At 43.2% G+C, this 24,344-nt stretch overlaps 4 protein-coding genes across 13 annotated transcripts; all 4 read right to left on the reverse strand.

The window, feature by feature from the left end:
• Positions 1-278: 278 nt before the first annotated feature.
• Positions 279-6,188, reverse strand: LOC112880390 (WPP domain-associated protein-like). 5 transcript variants are annotated; one of them, XR_003226306.1, is made up of 7 exons: positions 5,869-6,184; positions 2,767-4,718; positions 2,355-2,481; positions 1,714-1,815; positions 1,354-1,451; positions 736-917; positions 279-650 (listed from the first exon to the last, which is right to left on the reverse strand). XR_003226306.1 is itself a non-coding variant. In XM_025944984.1 (6 exons), the coding sequence occupies exons 1-5, from the start codon at positions 5,884-5,886 to the stop codon at positions 1,368-1,370; spliced, it is 2,283 nt and encodes a 760-aa protein (XP_025800769.1). In that variant the 5' UTR covers positions 5,887-6,184; the 3' UTR covers positions 279-917; positions 1,354-1,367. The 5 variants fall into 5 exon arrangements, 2 of the variants coding, with proteins under 2 accessions (XP_025800769.1, XP_025800770.1); XM_025944984.1 differs by having other exon boundaries at positions 279-917; XR_003226307.1 differs by lacking the exons at positions 279-650; positions 736-917 and having other exon boundaries at positions 1,400-1,451; positions 2,355-2,476; positions 5,869-6,187.
• Positions 6,189-6,953: 765 nt separating this feature from the next.
• LOC112880011 (ferredoxin--NADP reductase, embryo isozyme, chloroplastic) lies at positions 6,954-10,818 on the reverse strand. 4 transcript variants are annotated; one of them, XM_025944461.1, is made up of 7 exons: positions 10,656-10,818; positions 10,505-10,567; positions 9,449-9,781; positions 8,745-8,964; positions 8,204-8,444; positions 7,725-8,023; positions 6,954-7,215 (listed from the first exon to the last, which is right to left on the reverse strand). In XM_025944461.1, exons 1-6 carry the CDS (start codon positions 10,680-10,682, stop codon positions 7,765-7,767), a joined length of 1,143 nt encoding a protein of 380 aa, XP_025800246.1. In that variant the 5' UTR covers positions 10,683-10,818; the 3' UTR covers positions 6,954-7,215; positions 7,725-7,764. The 4 variants fall into 4 exon arrangements, with proteins under 4 accessions (XP_025800246.1, XP_025800245.1, XP_025800244.1 ...); XM_025944460.1 differs by having other exon boundaries at positions 6,954-7,226; XM_025944459.1 differs by lacking the exon at positions 6,954-7,215 and adding an exon at positions 7,226-7,246.
• Positions 10,819-11,547: 729 nt separating this feature from the next.
• LOC112880012 (CCR4-NOT transcription complex subunit 9-like) lies at positions 11,548-18,868 on the reverse strand. Of its 3 annotated transcripts, none has more exons than XM_025944462.1 (9): positions 16,292-18,868; positions 15,043-15,114; positions 14,711-14,800; positions 14,475-14,517; positions 14,106-14,212; positions 13,370-13,465; positions 12,467-12,648; positions 12,279-12,348; positions 11,548-12,167 (listed from the first exon to the last, which is right to left on the reverse strand). In XM_025944462.1, the coding sequence occupies exons 1-9, from the start codon at positions 16,406-16,408 to the stop codon at positions 11,850-11,852; spliced, it is 1,095 nt and encodes a 364-aa protein (XP_025800247.1). In that variant the 5' UTR covers positions 16,409-18,868; the 3' UTR covers positions 11,548-11,849. The 3 variants fall into 3 exon arrangements, with proteins under 3 accessions (XP_025800247.1, XP_025800248.1, XP_025800249.1); XM_025944463.1 differs by having other exon boundaries at positions 18,474-18,866; XM_025944464.1 differs by lacking the exon at positions 16,292-18,868 and adding an exon at positions 15,201-15,275.
• Positions 18,869-19,134: 266 nt separating this feature from the next.
• On the reverse strand, positions 19,135-22,308 carry LOC112882075 (CCR4-NOT transcription complex subunit 9-like). Its single transcript, XM_025947055.1, has 9 exons — positions 22,263-22,308; positions 21,722-21,794; positions 21,475-21,564; positions 21,246-21,288; positions 20,863-20,969; positions 20,285-20,380; positions 19,808-19,998; positions 19,631-19,700; positions 19,135-19,515 (listed from the first exon to the last, which is right to left on the reverse strand). Exons 1-9 carry the CDS (start codon positions 22,283-22,285, stop codon positions 19,309-19,311), a joined length of 900 nt encoding a protein of 299 aa, XP_025802840.1. The 5' UTR covers positions 22,286-22,308; the 3' UTR covers positions 19,135-19,308.
• Positions 22,309-24,344: the final 2,036 nt, after the last annotated feature.

Consider the following 24,344-nt stretch of genomic DNA (forward strand, 5'->3'; position numbering starts at 1 on the left):
ATGGGAGACTTTGCTCGAGTAAAATTTGGAAACTGTGATAGCAAGCATGCTCAGAAATATGATGCTCTAGAAGGTAGCAGTAAGCAAAGCAGCTGCACTTACCACAATTTCAGTCATCTGCTGCTCATGCAAACAACCAAGCAATGAACATAGTAGCTATAGCAGTCAGCCATGAATACATCGCTCAGATACTCAATCACCATGGAATTTCAATAATTTTTGAGAAACAAATGTAAATTAGGTCATAATTTTGGATCAAGCAAGTTGAGATAACTCTGTATCCAAAATAAAAAATTATTGCCCTGGAGAAGTTTTTGCTTCCTCGAAAAATGAACAAATGTAGTACATAAGAATATCATGTAGACGTTCATAAGACCATTAATACAAACCAGGACTATAAAATTTATAAGGAGAAAAAAATAACTATAATCTAGTAAAGGTACCTTAAAGTAGTGAATGCTTACAATACGACTATGGCTTGTATAAGAGTGAAATCATTTCTATACATGCTGCTGACAAAAATGCTATCACTCTCGCAGTTATGAACTGAACTATCATAATTTGTACATTAGAAGGTGTATTCACTTCTATATACACCATAAAGGATGTGAATCTAACAAATCCTCGCGGAGTGAGCAGCGAAGGTACAACTGCATCCATTACCAATGATGTTTAGACAAACGCATTACTACAATTCAGAAAGATATTGCAGTGCAATTGCCTCGACATTCATACCCTTAGTTTTCAAAATTCAGTCCAATGGACCACCTCAGCTTCATTGTGGCTGCAGATTTGCAGGGTCCATTTGGCCATGGATCGATCTCATAGTCTTGTGACAGTATGCTGTTCCTCCACCAGGAAATTAATACCTCGCTAGTGGCTCTTAAGCCACTCAACTAATTCTGGGCCTAAATTTTCTGTAAAAAGACAAATGTTAATCAGCAGTAAGCACCATTCAACGGCATTTCATAAAAATAATCTGTTCTAATGAAAGCATGAAAAATAAAACATAGTATTGAAGATTGATAGGGTGCGAGTCATACATTCACATACGTTTTGTGACAAATGCATATTCCTGATGGAGAATTCCAATGTGTACTAGGTGGTTACGATTAACTCCTTTTGTTTTCCTCTAAGTTACGTAGTGATGATGTGAGATGAATAAATAGAATCTAACGTCACGATAATTTGTAATGGACATTTAGCAAAAGAAGAGTTGCAAAGTCATGATGTGATACGTAATATAGGAGTTAAGATCACAGTACTTCGTGGTCAAGATTTAGCAATATCAGAAATCCAACCAACTGGGTTGGAGCCTGGCTTCTATGATTGATAAACAAAATGCCAGCTTACCTAGCTGCTCCAAATTATGTTGTATCTTGTAATTCCTCTTTTTGCCTGCTTCTTATACCTGCAACAAGCTTGCATGTCTTCAAGAAAGCATCCAGTAACTGCATACACAGCATCAATTATGAATTACCCTTCTGGCTATCAATGATTCATCGTAAGGGACCATGTACAAGCATTTCATTATGAACAGAAAAATCATATTGTGAGTTCTCAAGTATAATAAAGACAAAAGAAAGAACAGGTACAAAATTTTCAAAAAAAAAAAGAGGCAATTCACATGTAAGAAGCACCAGCTCGTGGTGTAGAATGATTAAGAACTAGGTAAGATAGAAGAAATTAACACAGGGCACTTGAGATAATTACCACAGGATGATGCTGGAAAACAGAAGAGTAGTGCTCAAGAGTTACGTATATCTTTTGAACAAGGCTTAAGAGTGCATTGACCTTGTTTCCCAAAATATCAACCTGAATCAAACAGAAAAAAAACATTTAAAGAGGTTGCAAGAAGGATTTGGAATGGCATGTGTTGATTTAGTCAAATAGAAGCATACTCTAACAAAAACCTATTATGAATAAATACTAAAGCAGAAGGGGTTCATATCAGCAGTGCCTCACTTCCATGCTATCAGAAATGTCTATAAACAATATTTTGCTTGTCAGTTAGTAATTTCCAAGCTCAGTGAAAATATAAAGAGCATTCATTATTCTGAATAGACATCTATGAGAATTACTTTATAATGTGAACAAAATGTCTAAGAGATAATAACATTAGAAAAAAAAAGGCTTAGAAGGAACCAAATCAATTTGATTGTCTGCAGTCCTGTATCCTGTATCCTAACTCCTAAATGCAGTTGTTTGACACATAAATGATCATGAATCTTCAGTAAATATCCTTGAATGTTTGTATGCACGATTACAACAGAGCAAAATCACTTTGTCCTGAAATGTAAGCAAAAAAAAAAGAAGCGCAAAGCATCTGATTTGAGCAGACTCGGAAAACATACCTCAGATTCAGCTTTTTGAAGCTCAGAACGTCTTGTGTCAATCATTTGCTTGTACCATAGGCCTTTCTTTGTCAATACAATGGCCTGTTGTACCATATGGTTGCATCGATCATTCAGGATTTCTGTCCTGAATTCAACAACATTTATCAGTTTGTGCTAGCATCAATGGAATGGATTATTCCACAAACAAATGACTATGGACTATATATTGATGAAATCTTATATTACAAATTATCTTCATAGTAAGGATTTTTACAAGCATTATTTTTCATCCAATTTTCCAGAAACAACAAGTGTTGTTGGGTTCTAAAAAATCATTAAGCATACCACTCAATCATAAAAAAAACATGCTGAAATGTATTGATTTATGTTCAGAGAGAGGGATTGAGATTCAGAAGATAGATGCACATACTTTTTCTCATTTCCTTTTATATCTTCTGACATTTTATATTCAATCTCCACAAATTCTTTTGATAAACCCATGATTGATACCAGAATGCAGTCTAGCTGCTCTTCTTGCTCTCTTTTACCTAGGATATCACTGTAATCTAACGTTTTTGTTTCAACTTCTTTTAAGGTGGTTGAGGCAACCTCTAAAGTCTGATTCAGCTTGATGAGCTCCTCATATGGCATGGCCTGATCAGAAATCTCATATGATCTTTGTGGTGCCACATGAGGCTCCATCTCAATATCACGAAGTATCATTTCCTCACTCTCTTCCTTGTTTAGCTCTGGATCTTGCTGGTTATATTGGATAAAATGCTCCTTTTCTAGTGTTGACAACTTTTCCTTTAGCTTCTGATTTTCTTCATTAGATAAACACAAGGCCTTGTCCTTTTCTGAGAGTGCAGCTTCATATGAGGACAGTTTTGCATGAAAGTTTTGGGCAGTATCCACCAAGATGTTCCTATGACTATCAATCAATTTTCTTATAACGGTTTGGTAAATTTCATTTCTGATAGTGTTTTCAACATAAAGATCCTCATACTCTTCTTTAGTGTTGTTGACTTGTCTCAAAAGTTGTTTTTCTAGAGAATATTGAAGTGACATTTTCCTACTGGCATCAGATACCTGGCGTGATAATTCCTGAACATTCTTCGTCTTCTCTGCAAGCAAACACCGAAGATGCTGGTTGTCATGGTATAGTGAATCAATTCTACTATTCAATCTGCTTCTTTCATCAAGTGCATCACTAGTACTGCAGGTTGTAGGTGCTGTCATTCCATTAGACATGATTTGGTCAAATCTTGAAATGACCTCAGGGAATTTCTTCCTTAAAGGCTCGAATTCTACATCATACTTAAGAGCCAATGACCATTTCTCTCGTTTGAATTTGAACAGCTCTTCTGTTTTCTCTTGCAAATCCAACTCATGCAGCCTTTTTAATTTACTGATCTCAGATCTGAAGTAGTTAAGCATTTCTTGTCTATTCATACCCTTCAGATGTCGGAAATCAGATTTTTCTGAAATAACTTCACTGGAACTTATAGATTTCTGTGTCGCGGAATTTTGGTTTTGCTCGGAGGAAGATAGAGAGTGATCCTGGTGTGTTCTCTTTCTGAAAAAGCTGAACTTCCATCTGTCGCTCCAGTTACCCAAACTTTCATGCCTACAAAGGGGAATATGGGGTTCCTCTTCTGAAGGTAATAGTATATCAGAAATAGCAATCAGGTCTTCACGGATGGAAGCACACTGAACCACAGTTTCCTGCCAGTTTTTCCTTAGACTCCTCACTATGGAACTTTGCTCATACAACTTCCTCTCTAGCTCGTCCTGAAGACCTCTAATGCGGTCTCCAATAATAATGCCAGTAAGCTCTAACTGTAATTCATGTTCGCACTGAAGATCACGAATCGAAGCATTGACCAATGTGAGCATCTCTCTAATTTGTTGGAACACCACAACCAGCAACACCTTCAAGCAGTTGAACCCCTCATCTATCTCGGTTAGCTTCCCGACATGGCAAGCTGTAGAGCATGAACCATTTGCATCATATTTATGGGTCAAGTTATAGCTTTTAAAGACCCTTATATCCTCGGTGAGCTTATTAAGCCGCTGATCAATTTCTACTTTCATCAAATCTAAGTACTCTGTATAAGTAACTTCAACATTTGCATCCAGAAGGTGTTGACGCAACCACGACGCTACCGTTGCAAATGGTTCAAAGCTGTTTGGGACATCAGATGGCATAGTTGTATCCTTGAACTCGATAAAACTGTTGTTAAGCTCTGCAGAAGAAATCCTAGCGTCAGGGAAAGGCCCATTGAACAAGGACAGGCCACTCTGAGTAGTACACCATGATTGGTCAATGGTGGTTGGTCTAGTCAATCTACCAAGAAATGGGTCCATTCTTTCATCCAGAACCTGCAATATTTATTATATAAGAAAGATTAGGCAGCTGATGGCAAACTCAGAACGCCAATTAGTTGCTGCAGCAGGAATTTAGAATTGATGCAAATAAACTCGATGGCTTTCATGAAAACAAGAGATACTTCATTTCTAGGAAATGAGACTAGCAACTTAACCATGCAAGTTTCTGTCTTCGTTAAAAGTTTAGTTCCTGATAGTACAAACACAGTAGATCTACCAGAGGTAATATGCAGGAAACACGTATTCATCACGAACGTTATCCACTCAACAATACTCAAAAAGTCAAATGGGCTTAGAAAAATGTTGATGATAGAACGATGCCTCAAGCTGATCTTATTAACAAGATGCAGGTGTCAGATTGGCATGTTACCATCCCCTACTCCCCTAGCATGTACTAAGGTATTTATACCAAAGGAAAAACAAGAAAACCTCATCTATGCTACACGCTTCAGCAGAACACCCAAAATGTACAGCCCGATGCTGAATACATTAAGCGACCTACAACTCTAGTTGATCGAAATTTCAAACGCGTCACTGTTCTCAAATTTATTGGCCGGTAGCATCCACCCTTAACCCTTTGGTTATCAAACACCAATTCCGTTACTATCCAGTAATAAAGTAATAATAACGCAAAGCAGATGACCTGTGGTGAAGGATGCGGAGTAATAGCCAACAGCGACAGTAGCAGGACGGGAACGGAAGGGCAGTACTATGGACAACTATTGCATTCCCCTCCGCGCTCAGCCACACCAACAACCAGCCAGTTGCGGTAAACATGCGCCGGAGTAACCAACGGCAGTGAACTACCGGACACTGCAAGGTGAGCACTGAGCAGAGCAATTCACCCCCACCCCCCCCCCCCCCCCCCCCCCGCCCTGCTCGCCTCCCGCACCAAAAGCAGAGCGCGCATGAAGCCACTGGGTTCGCGCATCCACTTCGATTCCCCCAAAACGGCCAAAAACCCAAGCGAAAACACCCTCGAAGCGTCCCAAACTGCAGCCACGAACCACGGCCACGCCAGTCACCATCGAACAACCCGATTCGAACCGCACCCGCCAATTCGAGCAACCCAAAAGCCCCAGAACGGCAGAATCACCGCGCACAACCCGAGCAGCACGAGCGCGGCGGCACCGGAGACACTTACAGGCTGGATCCGCGCCATTGGCAGGAGCCGGAGCAGCCGCTTCAGCGACCCCTACGCCGCGGGGCGGGGTTTTCAGCCGCTCCCCCAGGAGCCCTCCGCGGGTGGCCGGCGCTGCCCCACGCTGGGGCTTCGGGATAACGGCCGCAGGCCCGCGGCGGGAGGGGAGGGGTGGTGGTGGTGGATCGGAGCCCGCCCGGCCGTCGCGAATTGGTTTGGATTCGAGCGGCGATCGCGGCGAGGATTCACGAGGAAGACGACGACGCGGCCGCTCGCTCTCTCGCTCGCGACCAAAGCTGCCAGAGGAACGGACAACGGGGGAACGGGCCGGGAGAGGGGAGGGTAGAAATGGCACCGGCCCGGGCGCGGAGTAGCGGGCCCGCCACGTAGGCGGTGGCCTCCTCGTATGGAGCGGCCGCCGGTCGGTGGGCCCGCAGGAACATGGGCCCTCGAGGCGGTGGGAGTAATGCGTGATGGGCGCGGGAGTGGGAGCGCGTGGGGCGCTGAGCTGGACGGCTCGGGGGGGGGGGGGGGGGGCGCCTCGAGATGCGCGCGGGATTTGAGGGTGGCCGTCGGATCGGATGGGGCCTGGCCGGCTGCAGTAGCCGCCGAGCCCGGGCTTTCCCGGGACAAGTGGCCAGAGCTGGTTTTTGTTGCTTGCTTGGCGTTTTACATGGCTTTCTTCTTCTCTCCCGAAAATGACGAGACAAAAAACTTCAAAAATCAATCTCAAGAGCTTCAAATTTCAGAGTAAAATGTTCGTGTGGAAACGGAGCTGAGGAACAACACAGATCTCAACTACCACACTACTACTTGGCAAGCAAGCGGAGCAGAAGCATGCACACGATATGGGAGTTGGGATCTGATTTGTTTTAGCTATTCTAGTAGCAGCGGATCACTCGATCTGGAGGCTTTGGCACTTAGCACGTTTGCATCGGCTGATTGAACCCTCCTAGCAGAACAGATGTGACAGGAAGCTAACCACGTGGCCTCTTTAATTGCGCAAAATGAAGAGAATGTACGCGGTTTCTGTCACCAGGTGAGAGGTGATGAGTTTGATTCCAACTTGCAAGGTTAAAAAACTTAAGAGTCACAACTATGTCACTAAATTCCTTGGTGAGATAAACATTTGAAAGAAGTAACATTGGGTGCTGTTCACAAATTTGCTTGATAACTACTCGTGTTACAGGTCATGGATACCACGAGGAGTGTGAAAGCATCAGGTGAAACCAGCTCTTCTTTTTGTCACATCTCCGTCGCCGCATCCCAACTTCGGTTGCAGTCGTCCGTAGCAGCAGCGGAAAAGGGTGGCGGAAAGGCGGGGAGTTCGCTGAACGTTCCCTCTTTTCCCTTATTTTTACCTGAAACTGCTGCTGGTGATCTGGGAAGGACCAGACAAGGAACCATAAAATAAACCGGCAATCATGCAGGAATGCAGGACCATAGAATTAGCATTAGTGTAATATTGATTCTTCTCCCCAGCAGAATAAAGCGAGGCCCAGTGGAGATGGTAGCCTTTGCTTTCTCTGAAAAACGATTATGTCCTCTGATGTGGGGGCCAGAGTTGACTATGCTAGGATAGTTAATAGACCACAATGGATAGTACAGTTCAATAATGCATCACAGGTGGACAGTCAAAATATGCAGAAAGCATGAGGAGATGCCCTTGAAAATAGCTTAGCAACCGATGTGAAATGAGCAAGGAAAGCTGGTACTGGTAGTGCTCTTCAAGAAATAGCAACACCAACTCAAAAGCATGTGCTTCATTTTATTCAACATTTGGAGCAGAAGCTTATGAATAAGATCCACAATTTTACATTGCAACAAGAATCGTTTCAATTATATGTCCAGTTTCTCACCTTGTCGCGAAACAATCATAGTCTGTGGCATTTTCACAACCTAGTAAACCTCCACGTGCCACTGCTTGTTCTTTTTCAGCTGGGACAGCTTCTGGTCCCAGCTCTCTCCTCTCTGCTCGGCCACCCTCTTCAGCGTGTCCTGGATCCCCGGCATCATCCCCTTCAAACCACAGAAGTAGATGTGTGCTCCGCTGTCCAGGAGCTTGAAGATTTCATCGCTGTACTCCTCAATCTTGTCCTGCACGTACATCTTGCCACCGTTCTTGTTCTTCTGCTCCCTGCTTAGTGCTTTGTCATACCTGCAACGCCGACACTTGGATCAGTTCAGCAAGAACCATTCAGCTATACTTCAGCCAATTGAACTATGGAAGTATGTAGCCACCACAGTGAAATAAACAAAGCATTAGATTGTAGCATTCTCAGTTATATCATTAGGATAGAATGACAGAAGACGATTAAGCTTGAAGAACACTCAAAACCTGAAATTGTCTGGATACTGCTGAAGGTAGTTAGTGAACTCTTCATCATAGAGAAGGCTGTCAGAGTTAGCAACACCAAGGAAGAGCCACGCCAGACCACTGAATTTAAAAGTTGGGACATCTTCCATGAACATACGACGTAGGTAGCCACGGTAAGGAGCAACACCAGTGCCAGTGGCAATCATGATATGAGTTGCATTTGGATCATCCTCCGGAAGAAGCATAATTTTGCCTGAGGGGCCTGCATGAAGAGAAACCATTATGAGATGCTTAGGACAGGAATAACCAGCATATGCCTTGAATGATACAATGAGTACAGTATCGATTATAAAAAAGGACAAAATAAAAGATAATCAAGCTAAGTATATCCTCTATATGTGATCATACAGAACAGATTTCAGTAACATAGTTTACGACTCCATGTCTCCATGAACTCAAGGAAATGTTGAAAGGGCTATTTTTGCGGTTAGAAGCTACCATTTATTGTTGGAAAACACATAACAATGCTTTTATACATGACATCCAAGATAAATTTCTGTACCTGTGATCTGCACTTTGTCCCCTGGTTTTGAGTCACACAGGAAGTTACTGCAGATACCTTTCTTCGAGGGGTCTTCCTTTCCAGTTTCGGGATCATAGTAAACAGCACGGCGAACACATAAGCTTGCTGTCTTTCCATCAAAAGAATCACCATACCTAGTAGAAGCAATAGAATAGAGCCTAACAGTATTTGGAGATCCAGGTTTCTTCGGATTCTCTCCCTGGCAACAAATATATGAGGCCATATGAGAAAGGTATTATATGTAGGAAATGCTGGTTCAGAAAAGAAAGTAGATGCAGATAACAATGAAATTAAAATTAAATTTGGGGTGTTAACTAGTCATTTGCACAAAAGGCCTAAATTACCGGTCTTGTTAACAGAAACTGAGCTTGAATTCTGACAAAGCTTTACAAGTAAATTTTAAGTTTTAATATTATTTGTCACATTATCAGCAATCGGAGAATTGAAAATACTGGATACACTTTCTCCAGGTTTTTAACAATAATTTCTGGCAATAGATTTAACCATAATATTGACAACATATATTTAAATAATATCTTATTATACCAACAATGAATAAATAATCTTTTGAAAATCCAATTACACACTGGCAAAAAAATGGAAGGAAAATGTGTAAAGTCCATAAAGGAAAACAAAACTACAGAGGTGCTGCATTATGCTTAGCAGAACAAGGAAGTACTTACCGGAGGAATGACACCATAACTCTGTCCTTCCCAGTATGGAACATTGCCACCATGGTCAATGACAATGTGGCATGTTTCACCAGGAGCTTTAGGGCCTACAAGCCTCTCAACTGAGACAATCGTGGCTGTGTAAGGTTCCTTTGGTTTGTATAAGTTAAGTGGTGGCTCCTTTGCATTCTCCAATTCAACAGGCTTAACAGCAACTTTGCTTTTGCTTGCTTGTTGAACAGACATGCAGAAGACCTTGTTCAAATGCCTCGAATGCTGGGTCTTTTCCCATGCTAAGCTCTTCCCAACCCATGGTTTTCTCCGGAAGTTTAGACTACCATTACCCTGAACATAACAATCGAATCCTGTAAGGCTAATATCATATAGCATCAAGTAGGAAAAGCCGAAAATGCAGGAAATTCATCGTCCGCTACCTACTCAAGCAGGAATATTGCAATATTAAATGTATAACTATAATGTTCATCCTACAAACTTCCCCTGGAAATTCCTAGGGTCCTATAGTCATGCTCCGGGAGAAAATGCAGTGGTTTCTGCCCTGAGTCATGTCCAATACCACTTTACCCTTACCCAGATGATCTGAACAATTAGCACACTAGTGCGAAAGAACACTTAGTAGGCATCGGCTACTTCATACATAGGTTGGCACTGGCTGAAAACAACTAAAATACATTCAAACTCTTCCGCGCCTAATTTAGCTACTTCACTAAATAACAGTACGGTAGGTAATCTGGGTACTGGTCGCAAATCAAACTAACAGTATCACCGAACAAAATCCAACAAAAGTTCTAGCAAGCTACTTATATCTTTAGCAACCAAGGAAGACCATCCTGACATGCATTTCACTCCAAATCGTATTAGTATAGCTACTGCCCGTCTGCCCCCCAGAACTACATGAACAGAATTGAGAAGTTCCGCCTCTCTGAACTAGTGTTCTACAGTGCCAAGTGCCAACCACGCTGACCCAGCCCCGAGATTCCCCAACAGACACCCCAAAAATGAGAGCAAGTTCTAGCCTCAGTACGCAACCAACCCATCCAATCCAAGTACCTTGAGCGACGAGCCCTTGCGGAAACCGTCCGAGCCGACGGGCGCCAAGGCTGCTGCAGCAACCTGCATGGGACCAAACCTCAAATCAGCACCGCACGCGGCGAAAAGATGAGCCCGGCATCGCGCGGCGCGCGGCGGGGGGTGCACGCACCTGAGCTCCGAGCGCGGCGGAAGCCATCACCGGCCGACCGGGCCGCGAGGGGGGAGGGGTTTGGTAGGGTTTTGATCCGCCGGAGGGGAGGCGAGGCGAGCGACGGGGAGGAGAGGGACGGGTTTGGCAGTTTGGAGAAGAGAATGCTGAAGAAAGGATGGGAAGGCTCTTCGCACCCACTCTGACAGTGACTGCCGAATTTGTGGTGCTCTGGCTCTGCTGCTGCTGACGGCTACAGCATTGCCACTTCTGCTACGTCCATTGTTCGTTAGCTTCATCAGAATCTTTCAAGCGGCTTCACGTTTGTTCAAAATTATAGATCGGCCTGAGATTTATGGAAATTTGATCAGTTTGTGTCAAATCTCGTAAAATTCGTAAACATCTTGCAAGTATTTGCTTCTTCCGAACACAACATTGAGGCAGAATGATTGAAGCAAAATGTTGACTTCCGCCGCACAAGAAATGCAGCAGCCATTTCTTCCACGGTCTTCAGTATGTCCACGGCGTGTTCCAAAAGAAGGAACATGTGCGAGAGAATGGTAGCAATAGCAACAGCAGCAGCTGATTCGTGCTCAGAATGTCAAAGTTCGTGGCCACGCGCCACGACCAATGAATTTAGCAGTGCTGCATCAGTGTGGCAAGCTCTGGCAGTTTTCTCAACCTGCTCTCTGCAGAGTGCAGACCAACCAGGTCCAATCTAAAGTCAAACCCAAATTATACTACTCCTTTTCTGCTAGTTAAGCCGGTCAGCAGCAGATCGTCATTCGCCGGCTTCTCAGGCCATTGCAGAATTCCATACTTCACAACACATTTCACAGTGTTACCCTGAAGAAGCTGTCCAGCATGCTCCGCATGTAAATCATACCAAACATCCAAAAGGGGGTGGGGGAACTGGCAACCAAGGCATCATATGAGGAGCTTCATATAAAAGGGTACTCTCCCTAGGTTTGTTCCGTCTTTATTTTGGGTGTCCAAAATACCAAAATGCATAAAGCAGTACTGGTGCAGGTGCTGCAAACGTTTGCAGCGCTTACTATTACAACATACAGGGTTCAGTTTTCGTTGAAACTGCAATAAACGGCATCATAGCGTTCTATTCCAGAGACGCACAGGGTTCTCCGCTAGCTGTAGTTCACAGAAGGATATTCCATAATTGCGGTGAACTCTGAATTGCAGCGACTGCATCGGCTCACATCAACGGCGCCTGCGTCTCGGCCCTGCCTGAGAGGATCCTCCCGGTCTTCCACCCGCCACAGGGCCTGGGCCGGCATGTGGTGCACCAACCTCTGTGGGAGCTGGGCTTGGATGAGCGCTACTCGGCGAAGATCCTCCAGGGCTTGCACCTGCCACAGGGCCTGGGCCAGGATGTGGAGCACCACCTGCCGCAGGAGCCAGGACTGGATGAGTTACCCCAGCTGCTGCAGGATCTGGGACTGGAGGAGGTGCTCCACCCGCAGGCACAGCCAGATTATCCAGCAGTTGTTGGAGGTAGCGCCTTGCAACAGCATCATCCTGTGTTTGCAGTAACAAAGATATGGTTAGTACTCGATTGAAACCTTCAATCTAGGGTAAGTGGGGTAATGGTCGATTAGAGGCAGCTGACGAATCGAGAGCAAGACTCACCCTAAGGCCGTTGTCAAATGTCCCATCTCTCAGAGCCTCAGGAAGATGAATTTGCAGTGCACTACGGGCCCTGCAACAGAGTAAGAGATGAGCATCTTTTTTTTTTGAAAAGGAAGAGATTAACATCGTTGTGTGGGAAGAAATGCTGCATGTTATAAAGTAAGTTCCCAGTAGAAATGACAGCACACCTGGGATCATCTGTCAGCCTGAGGTAGCAGCGGACAATGTGCTTCAGCAATCTGGTCGAGGGCTCTTCAGCTACCATTCTTGCTAAAACAACAGCTATCCCAAAAAAACATTCCGGGGTGGCACAGATGTACTGTAACCCAGCTTCATCTATAATGATCTTTTGGACAATGAAAGTGGCCACCTGCATATGCATTTGACTGATTAGTGAATTAAAGCAATGGCTATCAGATTAGTAGTTTACATTAACTCCACTTGCAAAGAGAGACCTAGGCTCCTACTCAACTTCTTGCGGTTTTTGGAGAAGAGATGTTAAAAAGAGGTTAGAAGTATTTATCTGCCAACCAATATAGCAGGTGCCATCTCTTGCTGTTCTCCTTAGAGAAATACATAGAACTTGGTTGGCAGATATATATGCTACTGAAATTAGCAGCAAAAGATAGTTGCTGAAAAAGCAACAATTTTGAACAGTTTTAGAACCTCCTTTCATAAGCCTCATTTTATGCTTCGAAGTTGTAAGTTGATTGGTGACTTGCTTGGCTACATTTTAGAACATACAGTCCACCTCATCTAAACAACATGTAAACTATATGATATGTTGGAAGAAGGTAGCATACTTGTACCATGCGAGGTAAGCTACTCAAGATATGGGCAACACATGGCTAGCAAAGCCAGTAGATGGACATTACAGTGAAGAATCATCTCAATTAACAAAGCTGTAATTATGTATATCATGTCAATATCTACGTGACTGTTGGAGAATGTGAACTTACGCCAGGTGATTGAAGATTGTGTTTCATGCAAATTTTAGACAGCCTAGCATACTAAGGAATATAACATGATATGGCATGGATGAGCAGAGGTAAAAGACGGTGACATTCCACGCAAAAGATGATATGACATACTGTTTTTGAAAGTTCACTGCCTGTCTCCATGATTCGCAAGCATAGAGGAATGATGTCACCATTAAGCAGGGTACTGACAACATCAGTATCATCTATCTGCATGTATCACAAGGCAAAGAAGCTTCTCTCTCATTTGCAGAATTAGTGTTTGATAAAAAAACAACAAATGGACCTTGACCGTGAATTTATCGCTGTTAGGGTAACAGCTCCTATTGTTACCAAAATAGCAAGATTGAACATGAGAAATGTTCCCACTGAAAGAAACCTGACAAACGTTCCACGAATCCTTAAGCATTCTTGCATGTGGGGCATGTTGTCTTTTTCTTTTTTGAAAAAACTAGTGGGGCATGTTGTCATGTGTGCCTTCTGAATATCACAATTTACATGGCATTGCTTTCGAGTAGCCATTCTTGATTTCGTGGTATCTAGATGGATTAAGGGCATTCTGCTAAAACCATGACAAATCATTCAAGAAATGGAGCAGGGAAACATTAAAGGTTTACAGTAAACCTGCTTGATAAAGTTAAAGAGTTAGTTATCTTTTACTTCCGCAAGGAACAAAAATGGTTGCCTCAGAACTTTCATGGCCATCTAAAGAAGCTGGGGAATATGAACATGGATCCTCACTGATTATTGCATTGCATGTTTAGTGAAGCAAATCCAGGCTTCTTTACTCATGTGTTGGAGGGAATGTAACAAATCTTCTCAGTTGTGTAAAATTCTATGTATAAATTACCTTAACAAGAGCACCAAACACACCAAGTGTGGTGAGGCGCAGGTACTCGAAAGATCTGGCATTGCTGGTAGTGTTCAAGAATGGGTATAAGTACTCAGTAATTTCAGCTGCAAAAACAAAGGATCAAATGAGAGGGAGTGAATAACTAATGATAACATAACCAGGAAACAAAGTTCCATAATAAAAAGTAAAAAAAAATCCAAAAATACTTCAGAATATTTACTACAGCAGCTAACATAAACCAAACTTGTATCAACCACTACATGATAATGTGAAAAACCCTGAGAGAGAACATAGGATAACTAGCAAAGCACAGCTTCAGTGCATTTTAGCTTCAACATACAAAGGATAATGATAATTAGTCGTTACCTTTTAAAAAGGGAATCCTGGTCTCAGGGTGTGATGCAACAGACTGCAACAAGTTTAGGAGAGGAGATGAATAGAACATACGGTACGAAATCTAAAGTAGGTAGCTTAAAATGATCAACAAGAAACAGAAGAAAATGCCCTTTGCAGTAAATTATTGCGATGTCATGGGATGGTAAATGGTTGCAACCAGCAGCCAACTTTTCTGCTATGAAACCCAACTTTTTCTAAAACCATACCTGAAGAAGTGCAAGAACGTTGCAGGCTCTGTTCGATACACTTGCAGATAACGTAGGGGGTGAAAGTGCAGGGTAGACTGACACAATTTCCTGTTTTTCCAAGTAGCCAGACATACTAATTAAGACCAAAAGGCTGACCTATGAGATTGGTTTCAACTTCACAAACATATATTAAGAAAACTGATATAGCCATGAACTCGAGGATTGAATCGGGAATGACTAACATAACAGACTGATCATGGAAACAGAACATGACAGAATACAGTCAAAGCTCCTATTAAGCTTGATCATACTATAAGTATGCATAGAAGAGCACAAGGGTTGTAACATACCTGCAGCAGCACAATCATTGTGCCAAAAGAGTGCCACATTAGTGGAGCCAAATCTGGAAGCATCTCCCTTTTCTGAAAAATAGTTGCAAAAAAAAACATTACATACTAAATTTGTTGCCTCCATAAACGATGTGCCGTGCTAATGACTGAACATGCACCTACTACTGTCACTGCTGAATAGATCAGCTACAGAATGACTAACGATTTACTTTGGAATGACTCCATACCCTTCACACCTTAGAAAAGCAATAATAGCATGCAACTCAGCATTCAGCATGTTAATATGCATATAAAGGGAAATAATACTTGTTTGGCAAATCTACTAAAGGTATTTTGTAAAACAAAACACATCCATTCTGCAAACAAACTCTTAAATTGCAACTGAAATGTTGTCAAGTAGACGCAATGAACCACCAGCACTTCAAGATTTTCCATCATTATCATGTGCGGTAAGCTACAGCCATCTGAACAAAAGGTATCAAATAAGACTCTCAAATTTTCTACTTACAAATACACTAACTCTGTTCAAAGTACAAATACTACTCCTTGTCATACATAAACATCATGTCAGCCGCTGCATATGAATGTGTCGAAACTTGCTTTACTACTTGTCACACAAACAACTAAATAAAAGATGAAAACATTTTTTATCCTAATCAAACATAATGATAGATTCCACACCAGAAGACCATTAACACAGATCAAATCGTCACTGTTGTTAGTCAAAATGTATCAGATATCATGGATATGAAACAGGTAGTGTATGTACAGCAATCCACCTCAGATAAACTCAAAACTGGACGAGAAAACCAATTCTCAGGATAAAACAACGCACACACCAGAAGTCCAGCTATGTACCAAACTTAAGACATCACATATAAAATATACCTAAATTTTTTTTATTTCCAGATGTAGCAGTCAGAATGAATCAAAAGATGGAAATCACACAATATAACCATTGATCCTCATGATAAAATTCCGCAAGAGATCAAACAGTGTACTCTTTGGAAACCAAGAACCAATCGGAGAGGAATGCTGTTAAATCGCCACAATTATACGCCAACCCCCATACCCAATCAATAAAACAGAACCATCCTAATCCTGGAAAACCACACAGCATCACAAGATGCGGACTCTTACTGCTGCGGCAACAAGAATTCCTGGCGAGCAACCTCGCTAGAGATCGAAAAGGCCAGATCTTTAATCACAGATGTATAATCTGCAGATGGGGAAAAGGCACAGGAGTGACCTTGGAGAGCTCAACGAGGGCATTTCCACGCAACTCAGGGTTGCAGAGGTTGAGCACAAGCTGCTCCTCCAGCTTCATCTTAATGTCAGGCACCACGGCGTCGCATCTTCCTGCCATGGAGGGAGACGGAGGCAGCGCCTTGGGGAGGAATGGGGTGTGTACAAGGAAGATCGAAGATTTTCCATTTCAAAGAGGCCAGATTCAGCGTTCTACTTAAAGACCATTATGCCCTTTTCCCCTTGTTCTTGTAACGTAAAAATAAATGCACCCTTATATTTACCCTTTCCTTTTGGGTTAGTTTCTCTAATAACTTATCATTTGTTTTAGCTTTTGTATCTTTTGTATTTGGAATGTTTTTTAGACTCCTTTTTGAATGATATCGTGTTTTGAGTATTTATTATTGTTGTTAGGAAATAGTCTCTGTGATTTTGGATGCAATCAAGTCTATGTTATGTAATTGTCTTTACAACAATAGCAATACACCATTCACATCTTCTAAGCTAGACAGTACTGGTCTTTCAAGTACGGATTTAAGGTGATAAGATTGACATTTCAAAGTTAAGCAACGTGTAACAAGCTAATGCTTATGCACACAATTTTATCTGTAGTGATGAGCCATCTCAACCCATGACTTTTATTTTCAAGAAAAAAAACTCATGATTTTTTTTGTCATTAATGACTCTTGAAGAAAAGAAACATGCATATTTCAAGTGTCTGTTTGGTAAGTTAGGCCTTGTAAGCTGTAAATTGTTTCATGAGCTTCATTTTGACGATAAATCTTCCGATTTTGTTTAAGAGAATCCTTTGTGCAGTGTGCACTCAACTTTGGGCTGATGTGGTGCTTGACTCATTTGGGTTGTCTGATATTTACCCTGAAGATGTAGAGAATTTGCACATATGTTTTATGTAAATAGTTTCTCTTTTAGTATGATCTCTGAATGCATTAGGAAGAGCATGTCCCTAGCACATGTGGCTTTTTTTTTATTCTCGAAAAAAAGGAAATTGAAAACGAATGATATTTACTTTATAATCAAAAGGTAAATCCAGATTAAATGCGGAGAAGAAAGGTAGTCCTAATGGGAGAAACACAACACACTGTTGTGTTATATGAAGCACAGTCTAAACTGGCTCAACATATATCTATAGGAATTGAAGTTTATTTATAACTGGAGGAATTTTTGTATTATTCCAAATGTTAAGAAAATAGAAATAAACTGGTGATTATGGTACTTTATAAATTTAAAAAGCAAAGATAACTAAACTTACAATCTTTCAGTAAGCATATCTACCTAACGTTTTCCGCATTTATATTAAGTGATCAAGCACCAAGATTCGCAAATAAGTTAATCAGATACTACTTAATAGAAAATAGAAGATATATCATTACATCCCAATTTATAAAGATATATTACAGAAAGTCTTGTCTAAATTGGTAAAAGACAGCGTCTGACTATATCATGCTATCATAGGCAATCTCTGTTGGAAACAACTCAGTGGCAATTATATTATTTTTGTGGTATAATGCGGAATGAATAAGAGTTGATGAAATAGACAGTCTAGATGACAAATAGAATTATCTAACTGGGAAAGGCCAAGTGATGTTTTGGATCTAACAAATCAACAAGATATGCCACAAGTTTATGGTCTTTAGGAATAGGAGCATCTATGTTCTCATATTGTGACGCAGATCCAACAATCCTAAATTGCTTCTAAAAGAACAGAGTGAGACACCATTGGGCGATGGGTTTAAATAACTGCAGGGATAGATGCCGTGCATGAAAGAACACAACGACAATTCACATGTTTCTCCACTGGCATCCAGAACAACAGATAGACACTATCAACTCGCACCGCTACTTCATCGACAAGTGTTCATTCTACTGCGGACTGCCACTTTAATGAGGTGTGCACAGACTATTAGCTTCAAGATCAAGACCAGTGTGCGTTTTCTTATAAGGAAGTTAGCCCCTTGTGAAAAATAAATAGATCACTTTGAGTTGCTCCGCGATCCTTGCTAAAAAGCTAGAAACACCGCGGCCTAGTAACGCAGTCAGGTTCACGAACAGTGAACTGGTGGAAGATGCATACGCAAGACTAAAAATTTAATCAATTGGTACAGCGCCAGCAATTAATTTGGTAATTCTGAGACGGGCACGGTGACAGCCCCTGGAGAGAGACTTGCCTGGAACGGAGCCTCCCCGGAAGCTGCCAAGCCCAGGCGCCGGAGGCAACGGGGCCCACGCCTCCCGGCTCCTCCTCCATGGCAGTTACCGGTCGAGCCGCGCGACGCCGCGGCATGGCCCGCTCAACCCTCCGCGCCGCGTGACCCGCGCTCGCCGAAACGGACGAAGCCGCCCCCGCCGCCTGCCGCCCGACGCAACAGCGGGACTGGACGGGGGTTCCCTCCTCCACCAAAAATCGGATCAGATGCCGCCGCCGCCGAGAAACGCTGCCCCGCGCGAGCCGCCGCCCACTCGCCGCATTGGCGCGCCACCGCTCGCCACCCATCCGTTTCGACCGGAGGAAGGAGGTGGGTGGGTTTCAGACTCTGCCACCTGCGCTCCATGATCCCACCCCAGTGTCAATGACACGTGGGTCCCATCATGTCTTCCGTTTTTAGGAGAGGTCCTCATACTTGCCACGAGCCACGCAGCAAAGAACATGAACCAACAATGGTGAACTCCATTTTCTCAGCCTGCTTGCAACAAAAGAGAAAAACTCAGTCCTAGTCCTAAGAAGCCAAAATCATGTTGTTTTTTTGGGGTCAAGAAACCATGGTCACGAGGAGCTTCTCAAAACCGAAATATCAAACGCTGGAAGCAGCACGGGTGTAGTCACTGCAAATCTTTGCAGTGCTCATTATTACAACACCACACTGGTTCTGTTCTTTACTGAAAAGATCACAAACTTCAGAATAACACTTCTTTAGACATTCTCCTAAAAAACACTTCTTTAGACACGCGCGGAAACAGGGTCTTCCACGGCAGTCTTGCAGTGAGTTCTGCAACCGGATCAGTTTACATCCACGGTGCGCGGCTCGGGCCTGCCTGAGACGACGATCCACCTCCGCGGCTTCCACGCGCCGCAGGGCCCGGCCCAGGATGACGTGCTCCACCTCCAGCCGCCGCAGATCCTCCGGCGCCTGGACGAGGTGCTCCGCCGCCCGCAGGAGCACCCAGATTGTCCAGCAGCTGTTGGAGACAGCACCTTGTGGCAGGGTCATCCTGCAGCGTTTGCAGTAACAAGATGTGGTCAGCATTTGATCGCAGCCTTTGATGATACGGTTTAACTGGAGCAACGGCCGATTACTGACAGTTGACAAACTGGGAGAGGACTAACCTGAAGGCAGTTGTCGAACGCCCCATCCTTCAGAGGCTTAGGAAGGCAGATCTGCAGCGCGGCACGGGCCCTGCAGCAGTGAGGTGACGATCGAGAAGAACGTCATCGTTTGATCGGGAAGAGATCGATCTGTACATGCTGGAGACAAGTTCCTGGCATGCAGATGACAGCGCGTACCTGGGGTTATCCGTCAGCCTGAGGTAGCAGCGGACGACATGCTTCAGCAGCCTGGCTGAGGGCTGCTCGGCCAGTGCGTTCACCATGGTCGCCAAAGCCATGGCTGCCTGGAAGAAACGGTCCGCGGTGGCGCAGATGTACTGCAACCCGAACTCGTCTAGCATGATCCTTTTGACGATGGAAGTGGCCACCTGCATGTGTGCACCTAGCTGATTAGTCATTTATCAAATTGGCATTCATTCAGTAAGCTTTGATTCTAGGTGAATAAACGGAGGGGGTAAAAGCCAGTAGATGGGCATTACAGCGACCAAGCATGCCAGCATCTGCATGACCGTACCCACGGAGACTCTGAACAACTGCCAGGTGGTTGCAAGTTTTCATTCCCGTATGCGAACTTCAGAAGGCGAAAGCATGCTAACGAATAGGATTAACATAATGTGCCATGGCTGGGCAGATGCAAAAGATGGCATGACATACGAGTTTCGGAAGCTCACTGTCTGTCTCCATGATTCGCAAGCACAGAGGGATTACTTGACTTGTCACCAGGAAATTGACAGCTTCTGTATCATCTACCTGCATGTATCACCAGACAAAGAAGCTTCTCTCTCAGTTGCAGAAATTGTTTTTTGATAAAAATAAAAATAAAAAGATGGATCTTGACATGAATCTGCTGTTCTTAGGGTTATTTCTGTTATACCAGTAGGAATTGAACATGACAAATGTTCACAAACGTTCCAAAAATTCATAAATACTCTCTCATATGGGGGCATTGTTGCCATGTGTAAACTGTGTTCAGTGCATTCTCCTAAAAACATGAGAAGTCATTCAAGAAACCTGAATTTAATGTTAAAGAGTCACTTATCGTTTACTTCCACAGGGAACAAAGATGCGCTTCAAAAATTTCATGGCCAGCTAAAGAAGCTGGGAATGTGAGAGGTTAATCTTCATTGATGGTTGCAATGCATGTTTAGTGAAATAAATCTAGTACTTTTACTTCAGTATTGAAGACAATGTGACCAATCTTCTCAGGCATGTAAAATCCTAAGCATAAATACCTTAACAAGAGCGTCGATGACATTAAGGCTAGCGAGGCGCAAGTACTCATAAGATTTGGCCTTGCTGGTAGTGTTCAGGAATGGGTATAAGTACAGGGGAATTCGAGCTGCAAAAATAAAGGATGAAAAGAGAGGGTGAATGGGTAATTAATAGCAAGATATTCAGAAACACAAAATTCGTTATATTAGTACCATACATGTAAACAATTTCTGTATACTTTAGAGCTTTTACTATAGATGCTAGACATAAACCGAACACATGTAAATGTACCACTACACAATAGTGTAGCAAAACCTTGAATTGACATAATGTAGGATAGCTAAGAAACATAGCTTCAATGCATGTCGGCTTTGCGCTCAACTGCTCAGTAATTAGACATTACCTGCCAAAAGGGGGGTCCTGGTCACAGGGTGTGCTGCAACAGTCTGGAAAAAATTTATGAGAGGGTGAACAAAATATATGATGCAAAGTCCAATGTTGGAACTTGGAAAGATATAAAGATTAACAACGAACAGAAGAGTAAAAAAACTTTTGCAGTACAGTGTCATGGGATGGTTGCAGCCATTAGCCAATTTTTCTGCTATTATCCCCATTGCGTACTAAAACAGCACCTGAAGAAGTCCAAGTGCATTGCAGACTCGGCTCGACGCATTTGCTGATAATGTAGGGGATGAAAGTGTAGGGTAGACTAACACAACTTCCTGTTTTTTTCAATTAATCAAGCATACCAAGTGAGATCAAAGGCTGATGATCACTTCAATACAAGATCGGCTTAAACTTCAAGAATATATATTAAAAAAACTGTTAACACCTTCAAAACACAAACACAACAGAGTACACTCAAAGCTCCTACTATACCTGGAGTAGTGCAGCCATTGTGCCAAAAGAGTACCAAAGCATTGGAGCCAAATCCTTAAACATCCCCCTTTTTCTGAAAATAGTTGAAAATTATATGCCAAATTTGTTGCCTTCATCAATGATGTGGCATGCTGATGAGTGAACATACATTGAAAAGTTCAAACCAGCCCCCATTACTGACAATCTACAGAATAACAGTATGCAACTTGATCCAAGCATGTAATACACATACATAGGGAAATAATAGTTTGAAAAATTTAGAGCATCTCGATCACAGAATTTAACCACTTATATAAACAGTATTGTAAAAATAAGCTGATCTCTTACTACTTAATAAAAAAGGAAATATACTATTACATCATTATTTATAATAGATAGATTATAGACAGCCTGGTCTAAATTGCCCAAAGACAACTTCTGACTTTATCATGCTATCATAAGAAATCTGAGCTTGAAAAACTAAGTGTCAGTCACTTTTGAGATATTATATCAAATGAATAGGAGGTGATGAAATTGATGATATAGAGGAGAAAAACATTACCTTGCGTAACTCGGAAAGGGCATTCACCTTTTCTTGTGGATCACACAGATCTAGGACAAGAGATTCAACAAGTTCTAGGTCTTTAGAACTATGGAACTCGATGATCGACATTGTTGAGGGAGGAAACAGATTGAACAATCCTAAATTTTTCTTCTACAAAAATGGCATGCAGCACCAGTGGGCTATGGGGTTTAAATAGCTGTAGCGATCAATGCCGTGCACGGAATGACACTGCAAAACCTCACATGTGTCTTCACTGGAATCCAAAATGATCCGTGGACACTACCTAACCCCGCTGCTATTTCATCAGACAAGTGTTTATCATGCTGTCGACTTCCACTTTAACGAGTTATATAGACGTTGTTTTGTATATAAAGAAAACTAAAGACCTCAAATACCGTAAAAGGGTGCCCATAAGTTTAAATCTCATCTGTCGTATTTGGCTCGAGTCATTCAGATGATAAGTATCAGGCTTACATGGCTTTTACATGTCACACTTGTGCCATTGCGTGTGAGCAATAAGCCGGCAACATATACGTCCTCTTTCTTGTTGTTTGTAATTCCATACCATGAAACTATGTGCGGTGCGGGTAATAGCGGTATATATAGGAGCAGCCTAAGTTGTTAGTAATGTTCACACTTACATTTCCAGTTTGATTTACAGATCAAGAATGTTTTTCTCAGTTTGCTCTGACCACTGAAACAAAAGGCTCTTGCAGCGTCTCGGATGCATCTCCGGATCGAGCTCGCCATGGCCGGAAACGAGCTGAGATGTGTTCAGGAGAGGGAAGATTGAACAAAACGCATCCAATTAGCCCGGAAGCAATTGCGATTTCCCGGCCGGATCGAACCCACACGGCCACACCGGCTCGTGCACGCAATGCTCGGGAGCTCGCCGGAGGCCGGCGAGGCAGCGCCGCGGGGGCGCGGGCAGCCCCGTTCGCTTCGCTGGAGTCCGAATCGGGTGTATCCTGGCCGTCGGTTGCGGATCGGAGGGTCCACGGCTGCCCAGGGGGTGGATGGTAAATGAAATACCGTCCGTCGCGCCGTGCGTGCGTGCGTGCGTGCTCTGAGCGGTGGAGTGGAGGGAGAAGTAGGCGGCGGCGGCGACGTTTGACGAGCGGGCTCAAGGGACGGCGTGGCTGCAGGCTGCCTGCTGGTGTCAGGCTGGTCTGGTGAGGGCGTGAGGCGGGCCATCGCCGGGCGTGTCCGTGTTGTGGTGACTGGCGACGTGGGAGGCAACGCAGAGCTCGGCGGCTTCGGGTTGGGCGGCATGGCGCTTTCTTGCTCGATCAGTCGATCTCCTCTTCTTCAGCTTCAGGGTGAAGACAGACATTTGCCACTTGCAGTGTAAGTAAGCCATGGCTATGCACAGGGTATCAGATCCCAGTTAACAAAAGTGTAACATCATCCTGAATCCCATGGGGTAAAAAGGAAAGGAAATTCCCGGTTTCAGATATGTAGGATCTTGTAGAGACATTATGCCTTGAGACAGAGAGAGAGAGAGGCCTTATGTGGCACTGCAAATCAAATTCAATTGATAAACAGAATAAAGTCATTTAAAAAGTTTTTCCATGGTACTATTGACATGTTCCACCCAGCGTGTATGTGGTACATCACGGCTACAATAAACGCATGAAGCACACATCCATGTTAACCCTCTAATTCTTTTGTGAAACTGTAAATCACTTTCTTGGCCAAGTCACTGTAAATCACTTTTGTGAAATTGGGAGTATCCAGTCACACTCACACGGGCCTGCTGGGCCTGCATTGGGTGGGCCATGTAGACTTGAAACTTGGGCCCCCGCCTTGGCGTTTGGGCTACATTCCTACATCAAACGACGCCTAAACCTTGTTAGTTGGTGAGCCAGCCACTTCAGTACAAAGCCAGGGGCTCGAGTGACTCGTATTATAGTTTAAAGGATTTTCCCAGAGAGAGAGAGAGAGAGAGAGAGAGAGAGAGAGAGAGAGAGAGAGCACCTTGATTTGTGAGTTGCAGCATGACCTCATGAGTTGGGCACCTACAAATAAAACCAAAGGAGAAAGATTTCGCAGCTATACCATACGATATTTGCGGATGCA

This window comes from Panicum hallii, chromosome 2, assembly GCF_002211085.1.
Source record: "Panicum hallii strain FIL2 chromosome 2, PHallii_v3.1, whole genome shotgun sequence".
NCBI lineage: Eukaryota > Viridiplantae > Streptophyta > Magnoliopsida > Poales > Poaceae > Panicum > Panicum hallii.